The sequence below is a fragment of the Eutrigla gurnardus genome, assembly GCF_963514095.1.
Source record: "Eutrigla gurnardus genome assembly, chromosome: 19".
Classification (NCBI taxonomy): domain Eukaryota; kingdom Metazoa; phylum Chordata; class Actinopteri; order Perciformes; family Triglidae; genus Eutrigla; species Eutrigla gurnardus.
In genome coordinates, this window is record NC_139930.1 from 1,243,551 (window position 1) to 1,259,780 (window position 16,230).

General features: G+C 41.9%; 1 protein-coding gene across 1 annotated transcript in view; it reads right to left on the minus strand.

The window, feature by feature from the left end:
- Positions 1 to 16,230, minus strand: part of chd1 (chromodomain helicase DNA binding protein 1) — a 48,801-nt gene that overhangs the window by 24,226 nt on the left and 8,345 nt on the right. Inside the window, exons 7-16 of the mRNA XM_084034427.1 lie at positions 14,248 to 14,473; positions 12,990 to 13,090; positions 12,697 to 12,875; positions 12,134 to 12,258; positions 10,057 to 10,273; positions 9,800 to 9,889; positions 9,472 to 9,662; positions 4,694 to 4,882; positions 2,609 to 2,771; positions 932 to 1,084 (exon numbers count right to left, since the gene is read on the minus strand). Coding sequence (XP_083890553.1) covers positions 932 to 1,084; positions 2,609 to 2,771; positions 4,694 to 4,882; positions 9,472 to 9,662; positions 9,800 to 9,889; positions 10,057 to 10,273; positions 12,134 to 12,258; positions 12,697 to 12,875; positions 12,990 to 13,090; positions 14,248 to 14,473 — 1,634 coding nt within the window. The remainder of the gene's footprint in view (positions 1 to 931; positions 1,085 to 2,608; positions 2,772 to 4,693; positions 4,883 to 9,471; positions 9,663 to 9,799; positions 9,890 to 10,056; positions 10,274 to 12,133; positions 12,259 to 12,696; positions 12,876 to 12,989; positions 13,091 to 14,247; positions 14,474 to 16,230) is intronic.

Genomic DNA, 16,230 nt, shown 5'->3' on the forward strand with positions numbered 1-16,230 from the left:
ATGTAGATGGCTTTTAATTAGCTGGTCTGTTTTGTGGATCATATCTGTTAGGGGTGTAACGGTACATTTACTTGAACCAGAAATAAAGGGCTTTGGTGTGGTGTGCTACATCCTTTCGGTTCGGTACCTAACATTCTGTCTACTACTTGCACAAACGGAACAGTTTTACCCAGAAAATGTTGGCAACCTACCAGTTGTCTTCAGTTGTAGCATGCCACTGGGTTTCAAAAACAAAAACAGACTGGATAGCGAGCTCTTCTCCTCACAACGTTCAGGAAGCCTAAGCCTTTTAGTTTGTGGACAAGCGTTTTTTGAGTTCAGCATTTTGGCTGACGCCATTTTGGAAGTCTTGCAACAGTAAACAGAAGTGACTATATTTGGACTGCGGAGGAGCTCTGATGAACACAAGAGGTAGAGCAGCAACCTTAAATGCTGGCTCCATCTGGCAGACCAAAATTTAGCTCAAGGCACTTCAGCTTGGATTCACTTTTCCCAACCGGAGGTGGCTGCCGTGTGCTGAAGTGACGCCTATAAGTTACAGCCCAGTGCAGGAATTTCCGACAGGTCAGTTTTATGATCGAGTATTACAGAAGCAGAAATACTTTTTTGATCACTGCAGGAAATTAGGTTACATTTACATAGAACATTTCTGTGATGATTTGTAATTAACTTTTAGACAATATGCCAGTATTTTAGTGACTTAACTGTTAAAGTAAGAATGGCTAATGATTAACTGTTGAATGTTTGAAATGTTTTCAATTAATGAACGTAAAGTTATTTTCAGCATTTTCTTTGTTTTTACTGTTGTACCACAAAGTGACTCAAAAAATGAGGTACTTACGGAACCAGGAATTTGGTGTACCATTACATCCCTGATATGTGTATGCAGTTCAGTATGTCTGATAGATATGTTGTAACAGTGTATAGCTACCTGAAAGAGAAACTGACGGCTCCTCAGATAATCAGCCAGGATATCCAGCATTCGTACCATCTGAGAGAAGATGAGGACTCTGTGGCCTCGCTCCCTCAAACGCACCAGCAGTTTGTCCAACAAAACCAGCTTTCCACTGCTGCGGATCAGTTGCTGTCAGAGGAAAAGAGGGGCAAACAGTTACTGATCTATCCTCTCCAAGTAACATTAGGAAAGCAATATTCACGCTGTGTACATTCTGTATGCTACTGGAATCAATCACACACACTTTCTATGGATTAGAAATATTCTGAAGCCTCCCCCACATCCCAACATACACCCACATAACACAAACAAACCTCCTGTGCTGTGACCTCCTGGACAGAAGATTTAACAATATTGTCAAATTAAAGCAGCTACGATCAATATTTTTTAACAGATGAAAGGTGACAAAACAACTTCTTTTCCTAGGTAAAAATAAAAAATATTTATATCTACATTGCAGGTTGAATACAAATAGTAGTTACAGCTCATAACCACTTGAAGACCATCCAGCTAATGGTCACTGGAAAAGACATTTAAGGCCTTTGCAAACTGAATCCGTTTATTTTTTTGTGTGCTTTTTTTTCATCTGTCAAATTAGAAAGTTGTTACGCACAGAAACATTGCACATTGAGTCCAATGTGTATTTAATATGTATTTGTTGTGAAAATTCACAAAACAAAAATAAACGTCATCATCGGTAGTTTCTCGTCTCACTTCTTGAAAAAAAGAAAAAGAGGATTGTGTAGATTGGTGGTCTTCTTCCTGATGTGCGGCCCCAGTAGTGCTGAAAACAGGACCACTGACATCCTGAAACCCACCTGAACCCGATCAGGATAGTTGCAGCTCCCTTCTTTTTCTTCTTTCGATAATGACACAATCACAACATCTTCCTCATTGTTCATTTTCAACTATCCCCGATCGGGTCCAGGTGGATTTCAGGATGTCGGTGGTCCAGTTTGCGGCACTACTGGGACCGCATATCAGAAAGAAGACCACCAATTTCTGAAATCCACCTGACCCTGAACAGTACAGCCCTGATCCCAAACTGCTCAGCAATCGCTGCAACAATCCGTCCTTCATCTCTGCATCGTTATATCTATATCTATCTATCTCCGACCGTTTGTGGGCTCTATGGTGGCCCTGAGTGGTCAAAAAACCCTCTAAATGCTTTTTGACAGAAGTGAAAAACGCAGAAACTCTAACCTGTTCCGAAAAGTTTTTTGACGGACGAGAGTTTGGGAGCCGAAGTGCAAACAAGATTGCAACATGCAACGCAACAATTTCAGATGGTAAAAAGCGGACTCAGTGTACAAAGGCCTTTAATAAGGAATTGATTACTAGTTACAAGTATCTAACGTGATACTGAGATTACATTTTTACAAGTTGGCAAATGTCGAGGCAAAACAGCTCAATCAGTTACTAACATCTGTGAGGGAAAAAAAATAACAAAAGGGTGTCAAAATGTCTGAAATTTGTTTGGCATTCACCAATTGGATGCATTTCACCTGTTGAACCTCATCAGACGCCCTCGTCCAAGTTTTGATTATATATTCATATTTTATATAAATAAAACCATTTTTTTAAATTAAACAAAAGACATACTTTGTTGAGATTTAGAGCCCTGGGAGTTGCAACACAATAATATAAACAGACCTGTAAGGCTTCAGCTCTGTTGAGGAACTCGTTGTCTTCTGGGGGCTTGATAAGGTAACAGTGGTTACAACACTTCTTCAGCTCCATCATGATGTTTAGGAAGCCAGATGTGCTGCCTTTGGTACCTTTACTCAGAGCTTTGTAGTTCCTGGTCAGGATCCATCTGATTTCAGACAGAAGATAAAAACAGATGCACATGTTTATATACTATTTTATAAACTACACTTAAATTAAAGCAATGCACCAGTAGATCACCAGCAGATAGAAACAAGCCACGTTAAAAGTCAGCAGCCATTATCAGTGTCCGGCCAATCTGTATAATACTTTCAGACTTTTTTTAGGCTGCAATTTGTCACAACAAGAAGCAAACAAACAATGAAGGAGCAACTAACATCAGACACTTATTATATTGTAATTCATTCCCATCCATGCTCAGATTAATAGCAGAGGCTTGCTTTTGCACTGAGCTGAACAGCTAATGTTACCCATGGTTGCATTGACTTGCACTATGATGCGTTCAAGCTCTACTCAATGAAAATTAGTATTGGGAGAAGGTAAATTATAATTCTATCATGAGGTGTTTAAATGTAAAACTTGGTTACAAGTTACAAACTTACAGTTGTTCGAAGGGGATGTTTTCACAGCTATATGAAATAGATATTAGAGAATAGACTAGAGAGGGAATTACTGTTATTATTGTCCAACTTCATAACACAATCAGATTATAATATATAATTAGAACTAATAACTAAACAAAATACAGTAGTTTATTTCTAATAATCTGAATTGTGGTTTTTGCAGGGCTGCACGGTGGTGTAGTGGGTAGCACTCTCGCCTGACAGCGAGAGGGTTCCGGGTTCGATTCCCGGATCGGCCCGGGTTCCTTCTGTGTGGAGTTTGCATGTTCTCCCTGTGTAAGCGTGGGTTCTCTCCGGGTTCTCCGGCTTCCTCCCACAGTCCAAAGACATGCAGGATGGGGATAGGTTAATTGGTGACTCTAAATTGCCCGTAGGTGTGAATGTGAGCGTGAATGGTTGTCTGTCTCTACATGTTGGCCCTGCGATGGACTGGCGACCTGTCCAGGGTGTACCCTGCCTTCGCCTAATGACAGCTGGGATCGGCTCCAGCCCCCCCCCCGCCACCCTGAATCTGTATTCAGGGTGGCTTATCCTGTGATAAGCGGTAGAAAATGGATGGATGAATTGTGGTTTTTGCAATAAACACTTTAAATAACATATAGAATGAAAATAGCAAAATGTGCATGTCTTTCAAGCAGCAAAATAATTTTAACTAGAAATGTCCTCTTTCATAATAACGGTCTTCTCTGTATCACTCAAAAAGGAGCAGTACACAATGTGCTGACTGACAGAAAACATTGCAGGGCACTTCCAAGGATGTTTGAGTATGATGGCAGGCTGTTTACACCATGGACAACTGCAATATTTAACCGAGGAACTATCCTCAGTATGTTCAAAGTATTTTATAAAGGACTTCATTTTTCATGAATTCAAAATTTGGATCATTGTAATCCCCATAGTCAGAGAACTGTAAAGATACCGTTTGCTCTATGGGACTTTTCATTCTCCATTTATCTGTCTGTATAGCACAGAGCTCTTCAGTCATACAAATGTTATTTGTAGCATCCAAAACACTGAACACACCTAAGTATCTTCATTCATTGTATCTACATTTTGTGTTATACAGGTCAAATTTATTTCCAGTTGAAGTTAACGATTAGGTAGAGACATTAATTGGGATGTTAATTAAATGGTGATATTGCCTCTGAAATTCAGATTTTATCAGACAAGGATAGAAAATCGTATTTTATCTTCATCTCTTGAATGTGTAGATAGTTTAGCTAACTTGCGATGAATTCAAAATGCCTTTTTATTGCCTTTCAAAGACCAGATTCATGAATGTAAGCCTGATGGTTAAGGAGCTATTCCTGATTCATCTTGGGTGAATTATTATAGGTGTTTTTACCAAGTATTTAGTTATAGGGCTCAGGCTTAAGACGTTTATGGTGCATAATGATGAGAAACCAAATATCGTAATTTTGATTTAACGGTAGTGCCCAACTCTTACTTGTAATACTGTTTCTGGACAGCACTCATCTCCACTCTCAGGATCTGCTCCACTTTGGCAGGAAGAGATTTCTCCACATCCTTCTTGACTCGGCGCAGCAAAAAAGGTTCCAGCTCTTTGTGCAGACTGGTGTAACCCGAGTCCCTGCCTTTACCGTGTGCCTCCTCAAACAGTTCCCAAGAGTGAAACCTTGAGGAAGACATACCATAAACATCAGTGGTGGTGTGGCAATACAGTCAACCTATGGTACAAGATACAGGATAAAATGCATGATTTATTCCTGATTATCATTCTTACTTCGTACAAAGTGTCTCATACTGTAGAGGGACATTTAAATAACAGTTCAGTAAAGGGGGACAAAATGGGAAAAAGGGCTTAGAAAAAGCAGTTGGTTACTTTGGAGGCACTGTGGTTACATTTTTTTTTTTTTTTAAAGCTGGTTGTGCTTTCTTACCCACACCTGGGTAGCATGCTGGTGTTTTCCCATTTGTTTGTGTGTAGAAAAAGGCTATTTGGGGGAAATTATTAACACATTGGTCACCAAACCTTTTAGCTTGTGACCTGTAAAGTGAAGCAGTGTTTACTTGCCCCACTGTCTCATGTTGCATATGTATGAGCTTATGTCTTTTGTCAGATTGCCTCATTTGAATAATTGAGGCTTTAAGAGTTAAAACTTTTTAGTATTTCACAGGAGAAAAATCAAACAGCGAGGCAGAAGAAAAAAAAGAATAGAAATGTGTATAGGGGTATTTAAAAAGTCTCGATATTTAATTTCTCACATCCTTGGTGGGTTAAATCAATGGACTTAATCTTTAACACCAACCCGGAAAGCTTTATGTGACTGAACTCTTCTCATGCACATCACTGTTTGCAGTAGGGGTGCAGAAAATAATCGATTCAAAGATGCATCAAGATGCTTAATGGGACAATTCTGAATCGATGCAGAAACGTCACAATCGATTTTTATTGCGTTTCCTGTTTCTGCTGGACAATAAAGTTGTAAAGTTCAAGTTGCATTGTGGGTGAAGGACGGACAAGCGAGTGAACACAGTAAAGCTGATGTGCGAAAAAAAAATCCACACAATTTAAAAGCGGATATCTGGGAACATTTCGGACGCGATGACAACTGGACAAGACCCATGCTATTTGTAAAACTGACCCATGCTATTTGTAAAACTTGCCATGCTAAAATCAAATACTTCAGTAACACCAATAATATGAGGAACCACATTAGCCGATGGCACGCTGAGCTAATGTTAGCCTCTGGTCACAACGGAAAGAAAACTACTGACCCAGCACAGCCAAAGATCGACGAGTCCGTGAGAAAGTTGCCATCCAAGTCCGAGAGAGCCCAGAGGATAACTCGGTGTGTAGGAGCTTTCATAGCGAAGGACTTACGGCTTTATAGCGTTGTCATTAACGTGAATGAGGAATTAAAATTAAAACACGTTGGTAGGCTTGGCCTATAATTATATTTTTCTTTACAACTTAAAGGGATAGTTTTGGACATAAGACCTATTTTCCAACTCAGCCGGTGTGTTCGAGACGTCTGGAGACGTTTTCAAGAAATTTCATTCAGTTCTTCTAGTTGCCGAGTTCGCTTGTGCTATGGCTAGCGCAAGTCAATCATTCTAGTTAGCATGTAGGGCTGCAGCTATCGATTCTTTTTGTAATTGATTAATTTAGCACTTTATCGATCGATTAATCGAGGAATCGGATAAAAAAAAAATGCGTTTTTAAACAACCAAAACAAATAATGCATAACGAAAATGATGTGGCTGTAAAATGATCAAGCATTTCTAAAAAAAATAAACAGAGGTATTCATTCCAACTCCAAAATATATGTATTTAGCTTTCTCTATCACTACAGTAACTGTTTGACCATTCTTTTCTCTGCTTTGAACTCCTCCGTCCGTTTGGGCAAACACAACAACTCACGGCCAAGCGTAAATCAGGCTTTCCGATTGGCTGTAAAAGCCGCTACGGGAGCCAATACGAGCGTCCGATGCATAAACGTAACTCTATACGTCACTCGCAAGATGGCGGATGAGAAGTGATCGATATACATAAACAAAACGGAGAAATGCGCCACGGAGACGAGGAGACATCTAGTCACACATTTTACTACTTTACGCATTCGTTTTGTTGTCAGAAATAAATCGCTCACATGGGCAAGCAGGATACCGTTGTTTAGCCCCGTTTCTCTAGTTTAAGAGGGAAAAAAAACGCATGTTTGTAGCGAAAAATTCAGAATGAATGACCGTGTATGACGCGCTGGTGTGCTTCCTGAACAACGGTCCGTGTGGAACAATCAGATCCCTGCACATAGGCGCGTCATAGGAATTTAACGAGGCTTCGAGGCAGATGTTTTGCCTCGAGGAATTTTCATAAACGAGTTAATCGAGTAACTCGATGAATCGTTGCAGCCCTATTAGCATGGCATTAAAAACACTTATACCGACTCCACAGTGCACCCGAGGCAAATCAATTGTAACGGCAGACTATCGATGTTATCTGTGTTGATAGAATGTTTGAAATAAAACCAACCTTGCATTTTTAAGGATTTATGTCTCAGCAGCAGCAGCAGCGTGTCATACTTCCTAGTAGGCTATGGCAGCGGCGGAGTGATATCACCTAGCACTTATAAGTTACCGGTTCTATAATAGTTTGTTTACCTGCTGTCATTGCTACAGACGCAGAGTAGCCTGCAGTGCTAGTTTCTTCAATCTCACAGAAATGGCCACTTTTGGAGAATATACTGAAACTTTGGAAGACTCTGATGGGGAGTTTTTTTCCACCCAAACCCAACCGTACCTGTACGAGCCTGAATATACAGAGGAAGAATTGCGCGAGAGGGATGCTCAAAGGGCAGAACGTGAATGAGCGTCTGTGGAGACCGAGATAGTCCCCGCTGGAGCTGAGAACCGGGACCGAACAAACGGAGACTGGTGGTCCGAGGGTTTACGGTTCTCCGGACGGAGCAGAGGTTCGGGTTCACGGTGCGTAATTGTGGGTTTGCGTGGCCGTGGGCTGCCCGGTCTGTGGGTGAGGTCCAAGGGCTTTTCACCCAGGTCTGAAGGCATGAGGCCCGAGAGTTCGGCGATGTTCAGCTGGGTATTTACTGGCTGGATTCCGCGCGTCTTAGAGTTTTGAGTCCGACGGAGAGTCCGCATGTGTGGATTTGCGGAGCCGCCCGCTGCCCGGTGTTGGTCTGCGCTCCAAGGGCTTTTCACCCAGCTCTGAGGGCACGAGGCCCAACTGTTCGGCGGTGTTCATGTGCCTATTTACCGGAGGGAATCCCCCGCAACGCGTCCGAGGGTTTACGGTTCTGCGGACGGAGCAGAGGTCCGGGTTCGCGGTGCGTAATTGTGGGTTCGCGTGGCTGTGGGCTGGCCGGTGTTTGAGTGAGCTCCAAGGGCTTTTCACCCAGGTCTGAGGGCACGAGCCCGACTGTTCGGCGGTGTTCCTGTGCCTATTTACCGGAGGGAATCCCCCGCAACGCGTCCGAGGGTTTACGGTTCTGCAGACGGAGCAGAGGTTCGGGTTCACAATGCGGAATTGTGGGTTTGCAGGGCCGTGTGCTGCCCGGTGTTTTAGTGAGCTCCGAGGGCTTTTCAGACAGCCTTCAGGTGTGTATTTACCGGCTGGATTCCGAGCAGCACGTCTAAAGGCGGGTCCACACCTCACCGACTGCCCGACTCGCGTCGGTAAATGAAGTAGGGCTACTTAATATGGCCGACTCGAATGGCGGATTACACATTTGAATCGGCTGAAATGATTTTCGGTCCGGTGTGGACCCGCATTTAGAGGGTTGAGTCCGACGGAGCAAAGTAAAATTCCGCTGCTGCTGAGAAACTAGTCCCTCAAAAAAAAAATGGATGATTCATGCGATGCAAGGTCAGTTTTGTTTCAAATATTATTCTATCAACACAGATATGTACATCGACAGTCTAGTGTTTTAATTGATTTGCCTCGGGTGCACTATGGAGTCGTTATGAGTGTTTTTAGTGCCATGCTAACTAGAACGATTGACTTGCGCTAGCCATAGCACAAGCGAACTCGGCAACTAGAAGAACTGAATGAAATTCCTTGAAAACGTCTCCAGACGTCTCGAACACACCGGCTGATTTGGAAAATAGGTCTTATGTCCAAAATTCCGAACTATCCCTTTAATGTAACAAAACATGTGAAATGTGTTAACATCTGAATTTAAAAGCAGCTTTCTAAATAAAGAGTTCATATTTATCTGACTGTTTGTGTTAATTGATGAAAAAGCCATGTGTGGTAATAGAAAATTGAGGATGAAATGCATCGAATCGCATCGTAGACTGGTAAATCGTAATCAAACCGTGGGGGCAGTGAAGATGCACACCTCTAGTTTGTAGTGGTGAAAAGTGGGGTCTTTTGAATCTGTAACCAGCTTCAACCCAATATTTTACATATTTCACCAACTTGTTTTTCAAAATGACAGAAACATACTAAGACTGCTGGTCATTTTGAGGGACTGGAAGTGCGTCTGTGACCACCACGGGTTTTAGAGTGGTTCTGGAGCAGCTGATCCAGCAAGAGAACACACTGCGTTATTTTGAAGTGAATTGTATTGAAGATGATATCACAGCACAGTCATGCGGCGTCACAATGACAATCCCAGCACAATCCCGTCCACATCGAGTACAGTTTGCAGACGAAAACAAAATATTAAAATAATTCTGGTACCAAAAGCGAGTCAAGTCAAATTCAGCATGAGTTAGTATTGAAGCATAAAAAATATGGCCTACTTCTCAGGCATAATGAAGTGCAGTAGGGACCAGAGCTCTTTAAGGGAGTTTTGCAGTGGCGTTCCTGTGATCAGAAGCCTGTGATTGGACTTGAAGTCCATCATCGTCTTGTAGAGGAGGGAGTCATCGTTCTTCAGTCGGTGCGCCTCATCCACACCAATGAAAGCCCAGTTAACACTGCCCAAAAATGACTGGAGACACATACAAGTGTTACAAGTTTTACATGCACTATATATACTATATATATAATATTATTCTGCAGCAGACATTACTATTTCATGTCATAAATAAAGCCTGTGGTCTATGATCAAATTTAGTAGTCGCTGACCTTGTCTTTGAGAAGAATCTCATATGTTGTGAGAAGGATGTTAAATTTCAGTCTCTTGCTATGGACATGGATCCACTCATGTGTCCTAATCTATTAAAATGAAAACACAGGTGATAGAGGAACATGTTAAGACAGTTATTAACAAACTCATACCATTGCTGCTTTTGTCAATGTATGTTAACCTTGAATTACAGGAAAGAAGGATTAGGAACTATTTCAAAAATAATTGTAAGAGTGTGTGTGTGTGACCACAATACCATATTCCTGCTGCTAATGTCTCCCAGGTAGACCACAACATTCATCTGAGGGGCCCAGAGCTGGATTTCTCTCTGCCAGGAGGTTAGTGTAGAGAGTGGGACAACCAGCAAGAAGGGTCCAAACAGTTGGTGATCATTAAACAGGTAGTTGAGGAAGGAGATTGTCTGGATGGTCTTCCCTAAACCCATTTCATCAGCAAGGATGCAACTGTTGCCTCTATGAATGAAGACAGTGCAGAAGAGAGAGACAGCAAAAGCTCAGGGTCTGCACCTTCTATATACTGCAGAGTAATGTAACGTCCAGCATATGACTGTGGGATATGTGATGTCAGCGGTTGACCATTAATAGGTTAGCCATCAAGGCCATTTTTGATCTGTAACACAAGTCAGTCTAAAGGGTTGATTTACATCTATATGTTAACAAATTGAGCTGTGCAGACAGCGAGCTCCACACGGAGCCAAGCCAATGTGTGCAAAATAGCTGGACATGCGCATACACGGATCCAATTTCAGAAGCAATGCATGCTGTGAACCTAATGTATGCAACATTTGTAACCTGAACCTTATAAACGACAGCAAAGCCCACAGAAAATAAAAGACATTTATAACACAAAACATTTAAACTGGGTGAATCTAGCGCTTCGACATGCAGCGGTAAAGCTCATTGCTATGGCATTGATGTCGCATGTGTTTGCTCCAGCCGGTAGTTCCCATGAATATCACTACATTTGTCTTCATTTGTTGTTTTTTGTGTTTGTTACTGGAGCACTGACTGGCATATCACAGAATACACTCATTGGAGTTGGGTAAAGTGTGGTCGCCGACAGAGGTCACATTTCAGTCGAGGTGGGAGTGGGGAAATGCATGTGCCGTAGCTTGCATTTGTTTACATCGATGTTTTGAAGACGTGTTATGAGGCGACGCACTATCGGAGCATTTAACAAGATGAGAACGTTGATCCGAAGATGATAAAAAGACGGTAGTTGCTTGCACGAGGCTGCCGTTGTATCATCAACATGTTTATGATGCACAGCAACTTTGCTTGCGGTTGAAGAGTCATGTAAATATGCAAGACAAGCAAACGTTCACCTTTCACAGTTGTTTCGAAGCCTCGAGCTAATTGGACTTCCCATGCTCATTTAATACATCACACACCCGGCAGCGCCACCACGGCGTCTCTGGTTCCGCAAAACCGGGATGTTTTGTAAAAAGAGACACCGTTGCGGCGTAAAGCAAAGTTCTTTATAAAAGTGCCATCGCGGCCCGTTTTTTGACTTTCCTTATCGTGATTACGGCAGAATCTTCTGTGTAAAAAGGCAGAATGTTTCACTCGGGAGGGGCTGCTGTGGCAAGTGCAACACCTAGTGGTTAAAGTCGGTATACCAGTCTGGTCCGCAGCAATTAATCCAACCCCCACACTTCCTTTCCTTTAAGATGTTGATGAGCGTTAGGCTTGGGTCGGTTTAAAACTATTCAAACCGGTTTGATTAATAGACCTGCTGGACCAAACGCCACAGAAAGCAAACTCGACTGCAGCAGGAAGAAAGGCAGGAGAGCCGAAATTGAAGCTAAACTAAACAGGACCTAAGGCTACCCCACTCTCAAGTCTGCTCCTAGTTGTCTGATGTCTGAAATGTGACTTCAGGCTAACCCAGCAATGGGAGGTTGGGGACTGTTTACAGAGACCTGGCTCCATTATGGTGTCCTGATCATGCTGACCTTCGTGGGCGGACCACAGACAGTGCGCAGGACTCAGGTGGGATGAGAGGAGGTGGATCCATTTATGATGCTTGGTGCTCAAACACAGTCAAAGTTGATGAATAATGTTTCTCTGATGTTGTATTTTTGCTGTTATGTTGGCCATGTTATATGCATACAGAATTTGCACTACAGGAATTGACTACTGTTTTTGTTATATTTTGTTTGTCATGTTTTTCTCATGGGCTTCAACTGCATTTTGTTGCACTTCTGTGTTGCACAATGAAAATAAATATCCATAAACCATTGAGTCAGTGGAGATACATGGGAGATTTTACATTTATACGTTAGGTGCATTCCCCCCGCCCTAAAATCATACTTGCACCAGGAGTGGGCCATCCAGTTCAAACTGTCCAGCTGGTAGTCTCTGAGCTCCAGTCCATCACCTCCTATGTAACTTGGCTGCTTCTTCATAGGCATAAACCTTGGTCTCTGTTTTAGCACCTACAAGAAATAATAACAGGTGGTGATAGTCAGTGTTTTATGCTAAACTCACAGTTCACTTTATTTAAATTTGGAATCTGACACAGAAGAGATCACATGAAGCTAAAAGTGAAAATGGTCAATGGACCTGCGTTTACATAGCACCTTGCTAGTCTTTCAACTACTGAAAGCGCTTTACGCGACATGTCAACATTCACCCATTCATATCAAATAAATACAATAATAAACTGATGTAATTTCAACTACACTGAAATATTGATGGAACAGAATTTGGGTGCAATTTGCGTTTCAATATCTTGCCCAAAGACACTTCGACATGTGAACTGGAGGAGCCAGGGATTGGAACACCAACCACTCTACCTCTGAGCCAAAACTGCCCATAAAACTATCATTCTCCCAAGGTATAAATGCATTACCAACATACTGCCACTGCCTTACCTTGCAGTCTCTGGATGGAATGGTCTTGGACTGGTTTCTGCTCATGTAGTCATCGATGCATTTCTGGAACTTCTTGCCAATCAGACAGCCATCTTCCCAGCTACACTCTGAGTAGGATAAACCCTGCCACTTGCACAGGTAGTCTGGGTAACCTGCCGCTGACTTCTGGTTTGAATGTCCTGCTCAAAAGAAATTCAGAGACCTATTTAGTTACAGAAACCCAGTGGAATTACATGTTTCTCAGTAAAATGCGTCATACAAACAACAATTGATACAGCCTGTAGAAAGTGCACCTATGATTCGCTCTACAATCTGGTACTGAGAGTGCAGGTCATCCATCAATTCTTCCTGGCAATTGAAATACTCTATGTCCTCTGGTGAAGCCGCCTTTAACCTGGGGAGAGGACAAAAAGCATTGGAAAATAAGCAATAGCCTGTATTCCATTTCTATTCTGCACAAAAGTCCCTATTTTTCAGAATGTACTACATACAATTTCAATTTTTATCATCAAAAATGTGCACACTTGTGACCAGACGTTTGAATTCCTGGAGCGACTAGGACATGTACACGCTGCCAGCACTGAAGCAAAAGACGAGGCCTGGTGACTGTTTTGATACCAACCCCTTTTCTTGCAACTGAAATAAATGAGGCATCTGCTTCTTTAATTTCTTAGAAGATACAACAGGGACAAATGTGATTAAAATCTTAAAATATGGAGGTGGCCAATGTCACATGGGGCAGAGGGTTGATAATACTGCCAGCCATAATGAATACAAGTTCAAGTGGATTAAATTTGCTTGTATGTACATACTGCTACTTACTCGACATTTTAAGTATGTTTAAGTTCAACTGAAAAAATCCATAAATATTTGGTTTTACAATTTAGTTTGGTTTTTGGGTCATGGTTCGGTACGTTTTAAGCACAATAAGCAAAGAAAATGCAGAAAAGGGCATTTTGTCTATTTACAGTTGCTCAGCGCCCATAATTCTTACTTTAACATTTAAGGCGGAGATGAAGATCGCAGTACTCCAAACCCGTCCCCTGCATGCAAATAGGCTACTGAAGTACATGTATTTTTATTTAAAACAGTGACTTTATGTTTAATGGTATTAAATGTTATACAAAATCTGTACCGAAACAGAACCGAAAACGTAACCCAAAAACCGAGGTACATATTTAACGGCTAACTGTTGCATCCCTAGTGGTCACATATACACATCAATAAACACTATAGCAATAGAGATTACTTTGGCTCGGCTTAAATCTGCAGTGGGAGGAATCTGAAATCTGTGGGGAGAATGACTCGCTCTCCAGTCTAGTTATGGTTCTAAATCGACACATTCTGGTGATGCCATAGAAAATGAAATGCTTAGTGTCCACAGATGTCCGAAAGGATGTCGCATGCCGAACTGAACATATCATATTTTTCATAGTCATTCATGTTGCTCAGTGGTGTGTAGAGGACTGCAGCTTTAAATCGTGTACGGTTTGCCTACTCCTCAACTGTTGATTATGTGGGAAGCTGTTGATGTATTAAACAAGCGCTCACCATCTCTTTTTGTCCTGTTCCTTCTTCTTAAAATTGTCCAGTTTCTTCATGCCCTTGACATTCTGTAACTTGAGTGTCTCCTCTGTCTCCCAAGTGTTGTGGATATGGGCCCAGTTCTTCCACTTTATCAAATATTGGATATCACCGGCCTCTTTGTTGGAATTGAAGTTGGTATTGGGGTCCCCGTCTGCTTCTACAGCATATACAGTGGTTACACTTCCTGTTGCTGTTAGGGGACAAAAGAAAAGAATACAATAAACATTTCTTTCTGGATCCTTGTGTTCAAGGTGAACAGTAGAGAAGCAGGAAGCTCAAGCCGTTTATCACACTGTAGTTTGAACTGTCTTCCCAGTATCTCCTGACTTCCTTGAAATAAAATGTCTAATTCTGTCCCTTTCCCTATGACTCGTTATGTTAACCCTTGAGGCACCTTGGGGGACTAAACGTACATTCTGCTTATTTAATTTATTTGATTCTCGATATCGGTAGGTTTTAAGGCTAACTGTACGAAACTTGGCCAGGATTTGTTTTTTTATTATTAATTTTCAAATTCCATGATCCCCTGCAATTGCAATGTGTATAGAATAGGAGATATGCATATATGCCTACACTCTTTATCCTTGGGACCTATTTTGTCCCATTGACACCCATTATACCTATTTATTTTTGATATACTGTAATCTTTACATTTTTATATTGCTTTTCCTGTGAAGACCTAATAAATCTAAGCCTCTATCTTCAAAATAAAGGGAAAACAGGTTTTAGGTGTAATGACCCCCCTAAACCACCAGGGGCAGCAGAGCTTCATTACATAAAGTTTGAATGGGGGCCTGGTTCTCTTACCTTGCAAAATGCATGGGAATAAAAAAGCTGAACACCACAAAAATGGTCTTGGTGTGTTGGGATTGATATAAAAGAGTGGGGTGAATGTGGTTGGGGATATATGTTGTTTTGTGTGTTTTTTCTTGATCAAGAGAGCGCCTCCTCACTATTGGATGTAATGATAATAATAATAATGACGATGGATGGATTTGTATGGCGCTTTTTCCAAGAGACCCAAAGCGCTCTGACAGGGTTCCAGGTTCCATTCATTCACCAGAGATGGGGGACTCGAGTCTAGTGACTTGACTCGAGTCAGACTTAAGTCGCCAGATTGAGGACTTGCGACTTGCTTGATCAACAGTGAGAAAAGACATGACTTGACTTGACTTGGACTTGCTATCCATGACTTGAGACTTGACTTAGACTTGCATGAAATGACTCGACAAGTCATTGCTGTCTTGGTTAATTGGTGAATAATAATAATAAAAAATATTTTCGATTTGATGTTTCCTGTTGCATGTGGGCGAACCTGGCAACCGGTAATCAGCAGGCGCTTCTTTTAGTGGAGAAAAAAAATGCTTGCCGTATAGTGGCCGTTACTAAATGCCCTCTGTCATCTCTGCGCAGCAGATTAGACTTGCTCGGCAAGACGCGCGCAGCCACAGTAATCCCCACCGCGCGCCCCCGCTACGTTCTTCGTGTACTTTACGCACTTGATGTTGTTCTGATGACCGTCCGCCTTGTTGAACCACCACAATGTCGCTTTCTACTTTGAAAAGTTGACACTGTATTTTGATAAGCTGTTGCACTCGTCAGACTCGTGGTGTGAGCGGAACCGGACCGGTACCGGACCTTATAATAATTTATAATAAAATGCGGTTGTGTGTCTCCGTCCAAAATCCGCTGCCTCGCGCTGCCTGCTCGCACAGATCCGCTCGTGCTCACATGCGCTGATGCAGGTCGAGATATTGATAAGCTGTGGAACTCCGAGTTAACCTATTTCTACCTGAATATTAACTGTTAAGCTGTTGAGTAAGCCTATAACTTATATTTTACTTGATAAAATAAGACAATATATGCACTCATATGTCGTCGTGTTTTACAGTATCTGTAGCTATTAATGTGATGCTCATCATTTTCCAGACATATTTTTCCGACCCC